At 41.0% G+C, this 18,651-nt stretch overlaps 1 protein-coding gene across 1 annotated transcript; it reads left to right on the top strand.

Moving 5' to 3' along the window:
* The first annotated feature begins 15,141 nt into the window (after positions 1-15,141).
* foxi2 (forkhead box I2) lies at positions 15,142-17,654 on the top strand. The gene is made up of 2 exons (XM_061083331.1): positions 15,142-15,793; positions 17,053-17,654. The coding sequence occupies exons 1-2, from the start codon at positions 15,142-15,144 to the stop codon at positions 17,652-17,654; spliced, it is 1,254 nt and encodes a 417-aa protein (XP_060939314.1).
* The last annotated feature ends 997 nt before the right edge of the window (positions 17,655-18,651 follow it).

The following is an 18,651-nucleotide window of genomic DNA, read 5'->3' as shown; positions in this document are numbered from 1 at the left end:
TGCTAAAGTACAGCGTTGTCACTTATAACTGTGAGCACTTTGCTAAAGAGATGCGATACGGTAAGACAGAGTCTGGGCAGGTGTGTATCTAACTGTTGGGTTTGTTAACCTTGTTAACTCTTTCACAGCTAAATTAGTGTGTAGATGTTAGAACAACAAAAAAAAACTCTGTAAAGAGCTTTGAGTGGTCATCAAGACTAGAAAAGTTCTATATAAATACAAGACCATTTACCATTTACATAATAATCCAGAATGTTAAACCAACCATCTCACAGCCATTAAAGGTCCAGTGTGTAAGATTTAGGTGGAAGGATCTATTGGCAGATATTGAATATACAATAATCCTAGTGATGTTTCCACTAGTGTGTTTCATCTAAATTGTACGAATTGTTGCTTTCTTTACCCAAGAATGGGTTGTTTATATTTAAATACTTTATATTAACATTCTTTATAGGTGAATACTTTATATGAACATCTCTCGCAGGTTCAAGAAGTCACTTTGTTGGCAACTGTTCCACTCGCTGCAGTCGCCTTGGTCACTGGAGCCCCCGTTGTGGCTTTAGGACTCTCAGTAGTCGGGTCAGTTGCTGCCTGTAAAGCTCTGATTAGCAGTCGTTCCAGATTTGAAGAGGAAGAGGAAGACAACAAGAAGAAAACAAGAACAAATCCCAAACACTGGCAACAATGAATGTTGGCATGTAGCTGACAGTGATTATGATTTAAACTTTTTAAATAAACGATTTCACTTGTGTAACCTGGAGAGAAAAATGTTGTTGTTCAACACAGTTAAAAGACTTGACTTGAATCAGATAAAACAATAAGGCATTAAATCATCTGGACGATTAGACTGAAGACACATCTTTCCAGACTTCACCTTGGCGGGAACATTTTCGTTGTCAGTGGTATTGAAGACAACTCCCATGATTCCATGATAGCTGAAGATGCATATTCTATATGTCAGGGCTTTGTTCCCTCTACTTCATTCCCTAAACTTAAGGGAATGGGAGTCCTCACATGTACAGAAGGACAACAATTGAGTATGTAAGGATGTGTACAAGTTTATTGCTGCCTGTGTGTGTGTTTGTGTGTGTCAGTGTGTGTGTGTGTGTGTGTGTTTCGACAGCTGAGTGAAGGATCACCACACCTCCGCACCCCCATGCCATGACGGAAGAGGCACATCTGTCCTGCAAAATATACAAATGTCCATCTTGAAGTCATCTTATCGTCTGATTGTACTTTACATTTTCATCCAATAATGTAAATCCCCAAAAGGCTAAATGGGACATTTGCTATTTAACATCCATTTCCATTACATGGTGGTAATTCCGCACACTACAAAACGTATATGTAAAATCTGTAATGCAGAACACTTGATCCTGCAGGTTTAACCAAATAAACTTTTGTCAACTTGCCTTTTAAAACAAACTGGCTTTGCTTAAGACATATGAAATGGTTTAAATCTTCAACTTGTCAACTCACTTCAAACCTTAATACACAAATAAGATCAAAATAATACAACCTCAAACTCTCCACATTTTGGGAGTCGGAGAAGATGTCTTATCGAGGCTGATCATTAGGATCCGAACCAGTTCGGGAATAAATCACCACGAGTATCAAATGTGCGGCGACGTCCCAGATAGTGAGAGTGTCGTGATGGACTGGTTTGCATTCAGTTATTACAGGCCCCACTTGTGAACCAGTGAGATCAACACTCACATGTGAATTTTTTAACAATTCTGTCCCCTTACAAATGCATCTTATTTTTAAAATGCACAACTTCGTATGAATTTAGTTTAGAGTTTATTGTTGTTCAGCCCCAAACACTGAGAAACGCAGCTGGATGAGCAGAATCTGATGCCGACACTCTTTGTCTTTGTCAGCAGTTTTTGAATTCTGTTCAGTTCAGTCAAATTCTACATTCTGTGGTATCCCTTGTGCAGGCCGTGAGCTGATATTCAAGCAAACTGCTGGTATGATGGAGATGATTTCTTGTCCTTAAACGCTCGTCTGGATAGAGATGGTTTCCGTTTTTTTAAATAAAAGCGTATTATTCATGCTGCTCCTATAGTTAGTGGTTGCACTGATCAAGGATCGTGCACCTTTATCAGCATTTGCACCTTCTGAATGGCGTCATAGATAGAAAACCATCTTCCCAGGATCAGATCCAGATTTCAAACAATCTTGAATGTTTCTAAAATGCAAGAAACGGATGGATTAACATTTGGCTGTCTGTTCATATCAGAGACGCATGATGTGATTACATGTAAATGGGTCTGAGTGAGCATCAGATGGTTGGTGTTAAGGTTCAGTATAAGGCTCTGTGGGTTTTCACTTTATATTGTTTATTGGTGTCGTCAGGTGCAGATATATTACGCCAATGCATTTTAAAAACAAAGCTGAAATATGAGCATTGTTGTTGTGTGGCAGAGAGAATCACATCCCAGAGTTGCAGGCGGAAGAATTGTCACATCTGATAGCAACATGTCGGCAGAGGAGGAAACAGTAATTTGGAAAACGTCCCATTGGACATAAATCTGGGACAGATTTGTCCTCAGGCGCTGCCAGAAAACCCACCTGGCAGCTCCTGCTGCAAGTGTATACTGTGATAAGCAGCAGTGTTTCCGTCATCTCACATGAACTCATATTCTCTCTGATTCTTTTACTAAAATGATCCAGATTTCTACTTTTACCTTGCGTCACTTCTTGTCTTCTCTGATCAACGAGAGTAACACCAATGGAGATGCTTTAGTTCAGAGCTCCCTGGGCTATAAAACAGGAAATGGATCTACTGATAAGACACAGGTTGCATCCACACTCCTACAAGGTCCATGCTAACAGACCTGAAATCTGGAGTAAATAGGGAGACATGCATGTCCTGCTGGTTATGGGAATTATTGCAGATTGCTTGAATAATATCTCAATCTCTGACACATGTAAATTGAACTACAGCTGTTAGAAAAGACGATGTAGCTGAGACTGATGCTGGTTCTTTTCACGTGGCAGGTTTGACTAAAAAGACCCAATCAGCAAGAGGCTGTAATAATAATAATAATAATACATTTTATTTGGAGGCGCCTTTCAAATCACCCAAGGTCACCTTACATTAAAATAATACAAGATAAAAAGGTAAAAGCATAAAAGATAGAAACAACATTAAAACAGAACTTCAAAAATAAAACAAGTGAAGTGCACAGGGTCCAGTTATAGTGAGTATGCCGGTTTGAACAGGTGAGTTTTGAGTTGGGACTTGAATGAAGTTATGGAGTCTGATTGTCTTATGTGTGGGGGGAGGGAGTTGCAGAGCCTGGGTGCTGAGCAGCTGAAGGCTCGAGCACCCATGCCCCTGAGCTGTGAGCTTTAAAACTCTGGAGTCATGTGCACTTCAGGCGTTTTGATGCATTTTTAAATGAAACGCAGAGTTAATGTTGCACCGGTTTGAAATCAGTCAGTCTCCCACCTCCGAGCTCAACAAACAGGATCTGTTTTTTATCCTTAAAAGACCAACGTTTGCCAGAGAAGTCAACAAATGAGGGCCGGTGCAACTTTGTTCATCGTGTGAGAGGGAGGGAGGGATGGGGAGGTGGAACGAGAGCCACATGAAGAGGAGAGCCAGGAGGACGCGGTCTTGAGGTGGCGGGTCGGACCCCGGCTCAGGTGCCCGGCTCAAAAATTATTTTATTTTTGCTCCGCAGGCTCGCAGCGTGGGAACTGTTTCGATGAGGCTGCAGACAGAAGACCATTAGAATAACAGGGGTCTCAGTTCATGACATTTCAACCGTTAAAGACACTCAAAAAAAGCCATTAGCCAAGTCAAAGAGATTCCAAGCAGGACAGTGATCACCACACAAAGCACCCGCAGCTCATTGTCCCATTTGACGGCCTGTTCTCTGTTTTTCATGCTATTTTTTCAAACTCTTTAGACAGTGTGTTGTTTCGTGAATTAGCTCCAGTTCCTTTAAGGCCTTCCACCCAACTTCTTCACTCAGCTCCACTCATCATGTCGAGGCAGCCGAGTCGGAGCTGGCAGCGAGGGGGCCGAAAAAAAATCCAGAGGAGGAAAAGAAAAAAGAGAAGAGAAGGCTTTGAAGATGACTGAGCTCTCAAAGCTGTGTTTTAAAGTTGGATGGCACATCAGAGGCACGAGCGGCTACAGTTCTGCCTTTTCAAGGGATGCACTGTATACGCTGAAACCACAGCATCCAAAAAGGAGCATTCTCTTTAAAGTGGAGCGAGACCAAACATTCGCCGCCACGCTCCGAGGCCTAATTATCCTCTGGATCGCAAACACAGAGCTGGTTTCAGAGGAGCATGGACGAACAGAGGCGAGCTGTGTCTGAAAATAATCGAACGTGACGTGATTTCAGCTGTTATTTACATTCACATTACAGGCCGACGCTATCATTTACAACAACTTTGATTTCCTCGGATCGCTGCGTCGTGGAAGTTTAAGTTTATTAGAGCTGAGATAGGAGAAGAAATGAAAAGGGAACTAAAAGAAATGAATTCAGCCAGAAATGTAAAAGCTCAGATGAGAGTTTATCGTCTCATCGAGGGGAAGAATCAGAATCAGAATCAGAATCAGAAAGGATTTATTGCCAAGTAGGTTTACACCTACCTGGAATTTTCTTTGGTAAAAAGGTGCATACATTTAACATAAAGCATAAAAACACAATAAGTACTTCACATAAGAAAGAAATAACTGTATATAAAACAAACATATATACAAGACATAAAAGTTAAATAAATAGTAAAATGACCCTAACCCTAACCCAAAGCAGGAGAGAAATGGGGATGTGCAATATGCAATATATTGTTATGTTATGTGTGTTAATGTAACACAGAATTGAGAAGTGGGTGCGGGATAAGAATAAAAACAAATATATATTTTCTCACTATTTACTTCTTATTTACTCACTTTTTCTAATATTTATACAAAGAAACATTTATTTAGACATAAGCATATCTATCTAAAAATATATAAAAGATCTAAAAAGTGAAGTAAAAAGTGAAATTCATGTCAGATTGAAACTGAAGCTTTACCCTTTGAGGGTCGTAGCTGGAGCGATTCCCAGTCGACATGGGCGAGAGGTGCAGTACAGCCTGGACAGGTCGCCAGCGTTTTACAGGTCCGACCTATAGAGACAAACCATCACTCACATTCCCACCGACTCTTCGAATCATCCCAATCTCTACGTGTTTGGACGAAGCAGGAGTAGGGTTGCAAAGGGGCGGAAAGTTTCCGGTAAATTTCTGGAAACTTTCCATGGGAAGTTTAGCTCGGGAATTTGGGGAATTTTGAAAAAAAAAAAAAAAATACGCAAATTTAACGCTGAGCAATAAAAACATCAATCAAAACTCTATTTTAAAGATGTATGGAATACAGCACACACTGCACGTTGAGTTTCAAGCCTCCACTGTGCATTCTTCCATCACATGCACAGATAACTCCCAGCATCCTTCACTCTACAGCAGGGCTATTGAGGCCTGCTGTAGAGTGAAGGACTAGTCAGGTAAGTTTCCATGATATTACTGGGGAAATATATCAGCATGCTGATTGAGGATTGTTCATCTGTTCATCTAGCCTATTTCCATTCATTTATCCATCAATTGTAAAATATCTTTACAGACTATTCCAATTGTTTGGCTAACTATTTATATCTCTGGCATTGCATTAGCGCTTTTTTACAAACTTTTTTCTCATCTTATTCTACAGAACAATGCCACGTGCACTATCTCACGTGTGGAGACATTTCACCCCATCCAATGTAGAAGGAAAGGCTGTGTACATTTGCAAATACTGTGCAAAGACCTATGTTAAGAATGACACAACGATGCAGAAGCATATAGTCAAGAGCCCAAAGTTTCCTCAGGGCTCAAATCAGCCTATGACAAAGAAAATGTTTATATTTATGTCTGTATATGACAAGGTTAATACAGTTAGTATAAATTACCCACAACATTTCCAGGTTATTTCCCGTTAATTCCCGTATATTCCCGTTTATTCCCGTTAATTCCTGTATATTCCGTTAATTCCAATGGAAAGTTTCCAACTTTGAATATTCCCGGAATTTTGCAACCCTAAGCAGGAGTATCTTGACAACATGTAAACTCAACACCTAACCCTTCTTGCTGTGAGGCGACCGTGCTAACCACTGCACAAGGTTCATGATTGGAATTAGTGTTGTCACTTGACAAGGTTCACGTGCTCTAATGTTCAGGTAACACGTCACTGTCCTCAAACTGTTCATCGCTGCTGCTCCTCTTTTCAGCCTCCGTCTCAAACACTTGGTTTTAAGCTCCTGTCTCTTTAAACTGGAACACTCTGTTGTCATTGGTCAAATGCTTCCAATGGCGTTAAGAAATGTCAGACGCCGCTTTGTAAGGGGGGTGTGTCCCGAGCATTATGCAAATGTAGTGGGTTGGTGACATCACGAGACCCCGGAAGCGTTAACCCGACTGACGAGGTGTTTCAGGAGCTTCAGGGTTTTTCTGTTGCTTGCTTCCTTTACCACAGACTTTAGGCTTTTTAACTTTGCAGAACTTTATCATCCACAAAAAAAAAACAATGTTACAACGCCTGTAACACTCTTGCCTTCATGAAAAGCTGGAACAGTACATTTAACATCCTGTAGTAAAGGTTGGCGTAGTTACAAAATTACACACTGATACCAGATTGGCTTTTGTCAAGGTTTTGGTGCTCTGCTGGGGTAACCATGGATTTCAACTCTCACAGGAACATCCATTTAAAGCGGCCAAGCTGTGGTCCTGTCAGGCCATTGTACACTGTGGCCGTATAAAGCCTGATGTATCTGTTTTCTAGAACTGTGCCAAAGGCCTCTGTTAACTGGTTTGAATGAGGCAACATCTAAAAAGCAAAAGTGTTTTTTCCTGTTCTGAATGGTCACAGAGCAAGAAGCTTCTCTTCAGAGCACGTTACCCGCTGCATCACAAGCTGCAGGAAGTCTTTGTCTTCTACGTTCTATTTGGATGTTCTCCAGATGTTCTCTCCAGCTTCCTCCCACTGTCCATCACATGCAGGCTGGTTAAGTCGAAACTCTAAATTCTCCTTAGGTGTGACCACTCACATAAATGTCGACCTGTCCCGATGTCAGTTGGGATTTGCGGTCTGCAGAACAATTACCGATCATAAGACAACACTTGAAGAAGCATCATAAGTCATCCGAGAACATTTTATTAAAGCGTATTCTGTCCTTTTGGTCCATGTCCCATCCACTAACATGGAGGAGGCAGTGTTTATGAACTATAAAGGAGTGGAATGAGATGCTTGTCTTCACCTTTGGGAAGAAGTCACATCGTCCATCTTTATTCACAGACTCTTTCAACAACGTTGGCCACTTTAGTTCAGACAAGCTCGACGACATGTAGGTGGATCATCAAAGAAGTCAAAATCATGAGGTTCTGAAAATCAACAATTTCCCAGCTTCAATCAGACAATACACTTTTATTTTAGAAATCGAAAGCAGCTGCAGAGCAACTCGGAAACTGAGCAACGGTTCAAATAAAGCTGAACCTCCTTGGTGGCCGCTGTAATACGAGTAGCGGTTAGAGAGCAAGACGAAGGTCAAACCAAACAATACAATGCACCAAATATCCTCCCTCAAATATTTATGTCTGAATCCCCACATCTTCAACATTTCACTGAGTCAACATTTCAAGGAAGTACGACTTGTTGACAGCCGGGGTCGACGCTGAGGAATCCAGACGATGGACGGTCACAAATATTCCGGTTGGGCAGAGAAACGAGAGGCGGCTGGTGAACAGGAGGGTTGAGATGGAATAATATATGCAGAGAGAGAAAGAAGAATTAGGATGCCTGTTTCTGATGAATGATGAAGTGAGACATGTGACCGGCTCTGTTACCAACGCTCAGCGCCTCCCTCCCTCCCACACAGACTTGGAGAGGTGACGGGGGGGAGACAGGAACTGAGGGAATGCCTGTGGCCGAGTCTCTTATTTTTCCATGGCAGCGTTATAAACACATAGAGCATTACGGTCTCCTGTATGCACCCCCCCTGCCCCCCCCCCTTGCCCGCAGAGCTGTGGCCGGCCTCTGAAAAGCAGCACTATGTTATTACCTCCTGCTCTGAATGTGTGTGTGTGTGTGTGTGTGTGTGTGTGTGTGTGTGCACGCTCTTATCTGTCTTCTGTTGCTCTCTCATGCATGTGTGTGTGTGTGTGTGTGTGTGTGTGTGTGTGTGTGTGTGCACGCTCTTATCTGTCTTCTGTTGCTCTCTCATGCATGTGTGTGTGTGTGTGTGTGTGTGTGTGTGTGTGTGTGTGCACGCTCTTATCTGTCTTCTGTTGCTCTCTCATGCATGTGTGTGTGTGTGTGTGTGTGTGTGTGTGTGTGTGTGTGTGTGTGTGTGTGTGTGTGTGTGTGTGTGTGTGTGTGCGACTCGTAATAAGTGCAAATGTTTATTTCCGTAGGCTTCCTGTGTAAATGATCCAGCGTGGCCTAACACAGGTAGATTCACGGAGCCTGACGCGTGGGCGTAAATATGTCACAGAAATAGACCGGAGGTAAATGGTGCAGATTGTGCGTGGGCTGAATGGACCCGACTGTCTCGGGAACAGGAATAAATAGATCTTTGCATCCACACATCTGCAGCTTAGCCTCCCTCCTAACCAGTCGTGGTGAAGCCAAACACGTTCACCAGGAGTTTATGGATGATTTTCTGTACAGTGTATAGCGTTCAGAAAATCTTCTACCACATGTAAATCATTCAGTGTTTGCATGATATCAGATTAAAGTTCCCAAGAGTGTTGCTGATGAGTTCCACACATGATGACTGAATAGATAAAGCACATTATTATGATATTATCTGGATTTTAGTTTCTTTTCTATATTTAGGCTCAGTGTAAAAAAAATCTGTTTGATCTAATGTGTCCAGCTCAGATTTGGAGCCTCCATCATTGATCTGATGGGTTCGGACATTCTATTTAAAACTAGTTTTAATTTAATGTCGAACAAATTTAACTCAGCTCCTCTTTTCAGTTTGGACAAAACCTTTATTGTATTAAACAACTACAGCTTTAGCTTAATGACACCTGAAGGTATAAATCCAAATGCTGATTTAATTTTGTTATAATGTTTAATTTTGCCACAGGACAAACTTCTCCTTTTTGTTGACGATAAGTGTTTGTGTTCTTTCTGATGAAACAGCAGTACATTAGTCACATCTTTTTAAGAAAAACAATATGTCAAGATTTCATTTTGGGAAATGTGTGTGCACTGGGATCGATTAAGCAAATGTTCTAAGACAACAACCAGTTAGAGATGAAAAGATTTAAATGTGTGAAATGGTCCTTCAACCTCCGTCAGAGTCCGAATATCTTCCTCCTCTTTGTACATAAAACATCTGGTGATGACAAACATTAGACACAAAAATGCAAAAACAAAAACAACAGCTAAAAACAGCTGTTTGGATGTTTGTGTCATTAAAAAACTCTTGTCCTCGTATATTCCGACTTTCTTAACCAGCCACTCCCTGTAATTTATTCAGCATCAAAAGGTTTTTTATAAAAGTTCAAATTCTTTGAGGTGTTGGGGAAACATTTTGTGTGACTCACATCCCTCCCGCTTCTGTCTGGAAATCACATTCATCATGTTTCACTTTATTGGTCTGAACAGAAATACATCAGCTCCACTTCTCAGGAAACAACACACACCAATAAGAGTTTATTTAAATTTGTGCTGTTTGTGATGCGTGTCTGCTGTTGTGCTTTTCCTGTTTTTCTCCCGTTAGTGTGTAATTATAATAAGCACCATCCCTGAAACTGTGTTTGTGTCTGTTTCCTCTTCTCCAAAATTAAATCCGAACAGACAAAACACGGTTATGTTCTAAAATGTGTTCTTTGCATGAGCTCTACCGATTAGGGGCGGAGCCGGCGGCCCGCTCTCATGTTCTCTCCGTGTTTCCCACGCAGCACACGACATCGACATGCCAGCGCTAAACTATTCATGAGCTCCTCTCGTCTTTGAGGCTTTCGTTAAAGATTCACCAGTGAAGTGCTTTGAACAGGCCGGGTTTTCACTGTGAGGATGCAGAGCTCATATAGTCTGCTTTTACTTTTTCACATCCTGCCTCCTGTCTCGCTCTTGTGCGTCGAGGTTGTGCGTCAGCTTTCTGTGCACGTGCACAAACACTCATGCAGCACGTTGAGGTTGTTTGAATAAAGGTGATGAAGAATCTGTCAGTAGAAGCAGCTAATGAGGCACGTTTTATGTTTTCACCTCTCCACGTTTGTTTGTTTGTTTGTTGGTTTGTTTGCAGGATTACACAATAACTACATGAGGAATTTCTACGAAACTTGGTGGGAGGATGGGACGTGGGCCAGGAAAGAACCCATTCAATAGCCGGGCAGATACAGGAAATCGTGATGTCATGTAACGGCACAATGTCCCATATTTGCTTAATTTACACTGAGCGCCTTGTTGGACACGCCCCCTAACAAAGACAGGTAGAGCGAGATCATAGGCCGACATTTCCTACACAAGCATTTGACCAATCAGCTGGCCAATGAGAAAAGACTGGGTTTTGTTGGGAGGGGGGGTTCTTAAAGAGGCAGGAGCTAAAACCAAGATTTTCCGACAGAGGCTGAAAAGAGGAGCAGCAGCATCGGACAGTCTGAGGACAGTGATGTGTTTTCTGAACATCAGAGCACGTGAACCTTTTTAAAATCATAATACAAACTAAGATGTTTTAAGATGTTAACATTACGAGCTGTTATTTGACATTTTAATTTCGGAATAATTCACGAATCTGGATTTTAAAACATCTGGCTGTTTTGAATGATTGAATTTAAGGGAACTATTGGGTCTTGGCTAGGTCTTGATTTTAATTTGTTTCCCTTGTATTCAATTCCAGATGTTGAGTTCTAGTGTCAGTCAGAAATAAAAAAACAGTATCATATGACAGAAAATCCTTCGTGTCACAAATCCACATTTTCTGCTTCCCCTGGGTCCTGTAACTCAGAGAGCTGTCGCTATTCATAAACTTTTTCCTGCGTGTTCCCAAAAGCTCTTCATCTTTAAAAGAGTCTGTTGACAGGAGCTTCAGAGGCCGAGAGTCTTCCCCTTTTCCCCAATCTCAAATTTTCATACATGCATTGGAGTTTGTGAAACAGTTTTGGCGACGCATGATGAGCCCGGGGATTACTGTCATAGCCAACCCCAATATTATAGAATTACAGTCAGACAGAGCGACTCCTGGTGCTGCGTGGACAATTACCCTGTGGCCTGGATCTCAGTGGAAAAGCAGCATTAGGGAGAAACCTCAGTCGATCAGATGCTGAAAAACAGGGAAGTGTTGGAAGATAATGTGTCAATACCAACCAAAGTAATCACAGCGAGGCTCACAGGGGGTCTGACTGCGCTTTATTAGAAAGTTCCTCTCCAAGAAGAAATGCAACACCGATGGCTTTGAAAAACGCAGGCAGCCTCCGGTCAAAGTAACATTTACATCGACTCTTTATTTTAAAAGCATGAGAAACATTCTGTGGTCTCTCACCAACCCGACTCCGGGCTCTCTGGGCCGGAGTCGACCTTTTGATGTGATCTGAAAACACACGTCTTCAAAGACTCTCTGGATCTGCAGGAGCCCTCATTTGAAAACCACATTTTCATATTAGATTTCTGAGGCCAAAGCCGACAAGGGTTTGATGGCTTCCTGGCAACTTTCATTTCATCCCAGAGCAGTTTTACAGCGGCGTGTGGCGCCCTCCTGTGGACGCCTCACGCTATGCCCTGCAGGGTCACGCTCCGAACACCGAGCAGTCAGCTGCTTCCATCTGGTGGTGAATGCCATGTTCTACATAAAACCCAGGGGAGCTGGTTCTCTGGGGTTTTGCCCCAGGAAGGAAAAAGCATCTCAAGGTGGCAGTGTAACCCCACAAGTGAGTTTTACACTTCAGAGTCAGAGGAACAAGTCTGCAGGAACAAACACTACATTGTTTTTTATTTAATTCAACCTTTTAAATCAATTAAAAAAGATGAGATGCACGATTTGTGAAGGGATGTGAAGGAGAATTGATTTAAAAGTAATAATAAATAAATAAATAATTACAGGAAATAGGAAACAACATCAAATATACAAATGATGTTAATCGAAAACTTACATTTAACACACCGTAAAAATATAAACTTACTTTAACATAGTACTTTGGCAACCATGTATTCCATAATGATGTCTTTATATGTATTATTGACCTTTGCAAATAAAAACACAGAAATAATATCAAGAAACAACAATTCAATTCAAACACTTTAAATCAAAGGATACATATCAAACAACAGAAAAGAATGAATCACTTTATAAGCGCCGCTGTCTCCATCTTATCGTTTTACACAACTTCCACTCGATCACCACTGAAAACCAGCTTGGATCAGTTATTTTACTGCCATCAGCTTCCCTTCAAAACACTTCAACACCAAAATATTTTTTTAGGGAAATCAATTATGTATCTTGAATCTGCATCTAAAACGATACATGAAGCAAATACAATCTCTTCATTCGAGGGAATATTGAAGATATGGAAGGTTAAAAACATGGTCATGGATATTTTACTGGATCCAAAGATCAATGAAAGGCTCTGAAAATATACATGTATGATACAGACACTTAAAAAGAGATTGTTTAAACAAACTCTGTATTAATAAAACATATAAGAAGTGTAGTTGTACAGTCAGTTCACTATATACGACTCAGTCACACTTACAATGTAAATCATGAATGAAAAACTCTGACTTTCTTATTCGTCCATCTTCTTTTTCATTGGTTTTTCTGAAAAATAAAAATAAATCATTTCAGCAGGATATATGAAAACTGAGGAATGCTTTGAGGACAAGATAAAAAGCTAAAGTCAGGATTTTCTCGACACCTTAATTAGCGCAGAAGGAACAAATGTTCTTCAGAGACACTGACTTGTTGTTCCAGGCCTCAGGATACACAACAATAAGAGCAGAGGGATCGTCCAGACCTTTCTGACAGTTCACAATATCGATGCATTTAACTGAACTCCAGTTCTCTTCTGGTCAGTTCACAGATCTGATGAATGTTCGTCTTGTGTAAATACAAATCAAATGATAACATGTACCGTCAATATAATTAATCCTGTCACTTTTATAACATGAGAAAACCTGATTTCAAAATAAAGTTTATGTTAATTTGTATAACGTTTATGGAACGTTTGTGACTGACGTGGAAAAACAGTAAATACTGAGACAATCCCGAATATTACGAATATTTGATATTTGACATTGATATTAATATACTGACCGCATTAGTAAAATATTAAATAATTTTCAGCTCTTACTGGATCAATATTTGCTTCATTAAACTAAATCAACAAGAAGGGTTCAGAAATATTCTCATGTATTACATCCCTTTCGATGAATTCTATCAGATCATGTATATCAATTAACTGTGTGTATTTTGCTTTTTGTTGATAATTATATACAAACAGCTACAGTATGCTTCTATATGACATTGAACATTTAAAAGGAAATAAGTTTAAATTCATCTTATCCTTGATTAAAGCAAATGAGCTGTTACCCAAATCTTAGAAGATGATTTTAGGCATAACAGAACCTCACAGATGATAGAGCATGTGGAGGAGAGAGAGAAACTAGCTCCAAACAAACAGAGCTAGACAGGAAATACAGGTGATGGGGTTTGAAGGAGTGAAATTATGAATTCACTAGAAAATGGCTCAGTGATGGGGTGGTGGTTTATGGTGGTGGATCATGATGGTGGATAGAGGATCATGAGCTGGTGCATTGTGAATAAATCATGATGGAACTACCTACTCACATGCACCAGTATAAAACCTCTGTCCCCACAGCTCCTTCTTCTCTTTCAGACATTTCTTTATGTATAGAACCTTTAGATTTGGTCTTTTCCAGTGACTGTTGTTAAACATTGTTTCTGCTTCTTGTGGCATATCTTCCACTTCTGTCCGTCCTGGGACAAGGATCCTTCACATCTGGCTCTCTGAGGTTATTTTCCCCTGTTAAAAGGATTCTTGTAGTTTGTCATCTTCTGGTTAAGATCTATGAGACAAACTGTGATTTGTGAACAACTAAACTCTGACTCATTGAGCAAAACACTGATATCAGTATAACTTAGTGGATTAAAAATATCCTGATAAAGGTGAATTACAGCAAAAACTATAAAATGTTCAAATGTAAACCCTCTGTGATATTGTATCTGTATTTTGTATGAATGTTTTGAAAATTCATGCATTTGCCATCAGGCTCTATCAGCTATGGAACAGCCGGAGGAGATAAACTTCTTTCAAATTCCTTCTTAAACCCATTTTAATAAAATTGCTTTAATGTGAAGTCTGATTCATTTATTTATCTCTTCACTGCTTTTATGTGACATTGTTTTATATTTAGTAACTTAAATTGAACTCTATTTTGGTTTGGACCCACTCAACTTGACTTTTTATTTGCTCTGTTTTTAAAGGTGCTACATAAAACGAGGTGTCCTGTAATAACATGTATTCTTATAATGCATGGAAGCAGTAAAGTGTGAAGCTGCGTGTCTCCTGCAATAGAGTTATTATTATGAATGTGTGGTCAAATTCATCTTATTATTGAATCCAAATAATTTTATCTTTAAGAAATCCAGAGCAAAAGCAAATTGATGCTATGTGGACTTTTATTTTGTTAAAAAAATGCTGCTTTTCTTCAAAAAAGGAAAAAATAATGTTTTATATTTATTAACTTAAATTGAACTCTATTTTGGATTAGACCCACTCAACTTGACTTTTTATTTGCTCTGTTTTTTAAAGGTGCTACATAAAACGAGGTGTCCTGTAATAACGTGTATTCTTATAATGCATGGAAGCAGTAAAGTGTGAAGCTGCGTGTCTCCTGCAGGGGTTTGACAGGAGGATCGTCTGGAGCCTCTGAACCAGTTCCTGCAGCATGACCACTCCTCCTGCAGCTCACTGAGACTCGATTGGCTGCTGGGACCTGATCTGGATCCTGATGTGAACACAGTCACAGGTTTAAACTCCTCCACCGGCTCCATCCCCCCTGACACTTGTTGCTGCAGCACCAGGGAGAGAGAACCTGCCTCAGCCTTCCTCCTCTGGGATTTCCCGCGGGGAGTGATGAACTCCATCGACCCTCAGGCCCATCACCAGCACCAGAACCAGCACCAGCACCAGCACCAGAACCAGCACCAGAACCACCACTCCATCCCACCCAAAGGCCCGCAGGAGGGTCCGGACATGGCAGCTGTGTACTGCGACAGCTTCAGCAGCTTGTACCCGCAGCAGCAGCCGGGTCTGCCGGGGCTGCAGGGTCCGCAGAGACCCCCCGCTGGCTTCGGCCTGGCGGACTACACCTCGTCCCCGAACCCGTACCTGTGGCTCAACGGGCCCGGGGTCAACTCCTCCGCGTCCTACCTGCATGGGGGGGGCAACCCGGCCTCCTTCATGCCGTCCTCCTACGGCTCGCAGCGGCAGTTCATCGCCAACTCACCTGCCGGCTTCGGGGGGCCCGACCTGGGCTGGCTGTCCATCGCCAGCCAGGAGGAGCTGCTGAAGCTGGTGCGACCCCCGTACTCCTACTCCGCGCTCATCGCCATGGCCATCCAGAACGCGCACGAAAAGAAGCTGACCCTGAGCCAGATCTACCAGTACGTGGCCGACAACTTCCCCTTCTACAAGAAGAGCAAAGCCGGCTGGCAGAACTCCATCCGACACAACCTGTCCCTGAACGACTGCTTCAAGAAGGTGCCCAGGGACGAGGACGACCCAGGTACGGACCTTCACCTTCACACTTAAATAGAGTTATTGTTATTAATGTGTGGTCAAATTCATCTTATTATTGAATCCAAATGATTGTATCTTTAAGAAAACCAGAGCAAAAGTTTGTTAAAAAATTGCTTATTTTCTTTAAAATGTAAAAATTAATCTTATTATTGAATCCAAATGATTGTATCTTTAAGAAATCCAAAGCAAAAGCAAGTTGATGCTATGTGGACTTTTATTTTGTTAAAAAAATTGCTGCTTTTCTTTAAAATGTTAAAAAATAATAACTATAAGGATGATGATTATAATCAAAAGAGCACGATAAAACAACAAAGTGTTAAAAGATGATCAAACTACATTTTTATTGCCCAGAAATCTGTATTGGATTTTTATTTAATCTTATTATTGAATTCAAATGATTTAATCTTTAAGAAATCCAGAGCAAAAGCAAATTGATGCTATGTGGACTTTTATTTTGTTAAAAAAATTGCTGCTTTTCTTTAAAATGTAAAAATTAATAATGATAAGGATAATGATTCTAATCACAAGACCACAATGAAACAACAAAGTGTTAAAAGATGATCAAACAACATTTTTGTTTCCCAGAAATCTGTATCGGATTTTTATTTAATCTTATTATTGAATCCAAATGATTTTATCATTAAAAAATCCAGAGCAAAAGCAAATTGATGCTATGTGGACTTTTATTTTGTTAAAAAAATTGCTGCTTTTCTTTAAAATGTAAAAAAAAATGACTATAAGGATGATGATTCTAATCACAAGACCACAATGAAACAACAAAGTGTTAAAAGATGGTTAAACAACATTTTGATTTCCTAGAAATCTGTATCGGAATTTTTATTTTCTACAAAATAGTGAATCTGTTAAATATGAAGCAAGTGTTGTTTTAAATAGTTTTATGTGTATGTGTATTTTATTCTAGACTTGAAAAGTAGTTATTGACAGACAGTTATTTATTAATGTTCCTTTTAACCTGCAGAGTTCAGTAATTTATTCAATAATAAAAAGAACTTCCAGGAAATAGAGAGAAATTAAAAAATAAATCGGTGGCGACCTTGTAAATTGAGTTTTGAAAATGTTGGATAAAAGTTTGCTCTGCCAGATGCTTTTATTTGTTGAATCATAATTTGACTCTAAAAGGCGGAAAATGTGTAAAAATCAAGTCCAAAGAATTCAAATGATCAAACTTTGACATCCAGCTTCGTGCTGCATCACTTCATTCATATCTAATTTTCCCTCCCACAGGAAAAGGAAACTACTGGACGCTGGACCCAAACTGTGAAAAGATGTTTGACAATGGCAATTTCCGCAGAAAAAGGAAAAGACGGTCCGACCCTGGCAGCGTTGGAGGAGCGGCGGCGGCGGCGGCGGTGACGGTGGGACCCTCTAAGGTTGAGGATGGCAGGCCGGCCGGGTCGGGCCCCCTGAAGCCCTCGGACAGCCCTCAGCTCCTGGGGCCTTCCTCTCCGGAGATGGAGGCGATGAACGAAAACCACAAGAGCTCGTCGTCGTCGCCGCCGCCGCCGGGTCTGACCTCGTCCACTCCGTGTTTTAACAACTTTTACAGCAGCATGTCCACGCTGAGCTCGGGGGCCCCCGGCCGGCAGGGGTCCCTGGGTCTGGTGAACGAGCTGTCGAATCGGAACATTACGGCCCTGAGCCCGTACCACCCCAGCCACGGCGGACAGGACGGGGGGGTGTCGGAGCACGGCGAGGGCTTGCATTTCAACCGTGGAGTGTACTACAACACGTTTGGCGGGGGGCAGAGCGGACAGTTCAACGGCCACTTCTACAACAGCTTCAGCGTCAACAGCTTGATTTACCCGAGGGAAGGGACCGAGCTATAGGACAACACTCGCTGACTGGGACCGAGACGCAGAGGGATCAGAGTGCATGCTGGGTAGTGGCTCCTCGACCGTGACGCTCCCTTCGCTGATCCGTTCAGATCAAAGGACATTAAGTATTTTTACGCTTGATTTCACTCGACGAGAAGAGTCGAATGGAAAAAATTAGCACTTATCGTTATTTTTTTGTTCCTTCTATTTCTATATCAAAGCTCCTACTTTGCTCTTATTGCTACAAATGTATTTTCAAAACTAAAACAACCACTGAAAACGTGTTTTCCGGGACGTCACTGTACAGCACATCTGATATTTTTCGATGCCAAATCTCGCCGCCCGTGTTTCCGTGCAGCAGCTAAACTCGTCCAGTCGATTGCACGTGTTTCAACTTTTTATTCATCATATCGTCAACACAGATCTGCCAAAGTTGCCTTTTGAGAGAGAGAGAGAGAGAGAGAGAGAGAGAGAGAGAGAGAGAGAGAGAGAGAGAGAGAGAGAGAGAGAGAGAGACCGCCATTACCTCACAACAACATCACATGACATGAGCGTTGAGGGTGAACCTGCGTATTTACACAACTTCCAAAATGCAGCAATAATTGACTTAACACAGACGTGATCCAAAAAACATTGCCTTATTTTGTATGTCCTGTACGTTGACTGAAACCATAGCACTAAGGCTCATGTAAATACTTTATAAATGTGTATTTTTGTAAATTATAAAGATAGTTTGTGACTATTTATGCTATTTATGCTACTAGGTCTTCTTTTTCTTTTTTTACTTGTTGTCTGAACATAGTTTGATTCAAGCAGACGTGAATGATATTAGCTTCCAAGATGTGCCGAGAACAGTATCACTGAAACCCAGATGTCATAAATATATATATATATATATATATATATATATCAAAAACAAATAATATGCTGTGTCATGGTTTCTCTCAGGATTCAATATGACAATCATTGAATGGCTTTTGTAACTGTTGTCTCTTTTTTTTTTATCTTT

Source organism: Limanda limanda, chromosome 12 (assembly GCF_963576545.1).
Source record: "Limanda limanda chromosome 12, fLimLim1.1, whole genome shotgun sequence".
NCBI classification, from domain to species: Eukaryota; Metazoa; Chordata; class Actinopteri; order Pleuronectiformes; family Pleuronectidae; genus Limanda; species Limanda limanda.
This window is presented reverse-complemented; position numbering and strand designations above follow the sequence as displayed.

Coding starts and splice junctions, on each gene's coding strand:
- foxi2 (XM_061083331.1), top strand. CDS start 15,142: ATGAACTCCATCGACCCTCAGGCCCATCACCAGCACCAGAACCAGCAC. Junction 15,794..17,052: donor CAGGGACGAGGACGACCCAG/GTACGGACCTTC, acceptor TCCCTCCCACAG/GAAAAGGAAACTACTGGACG.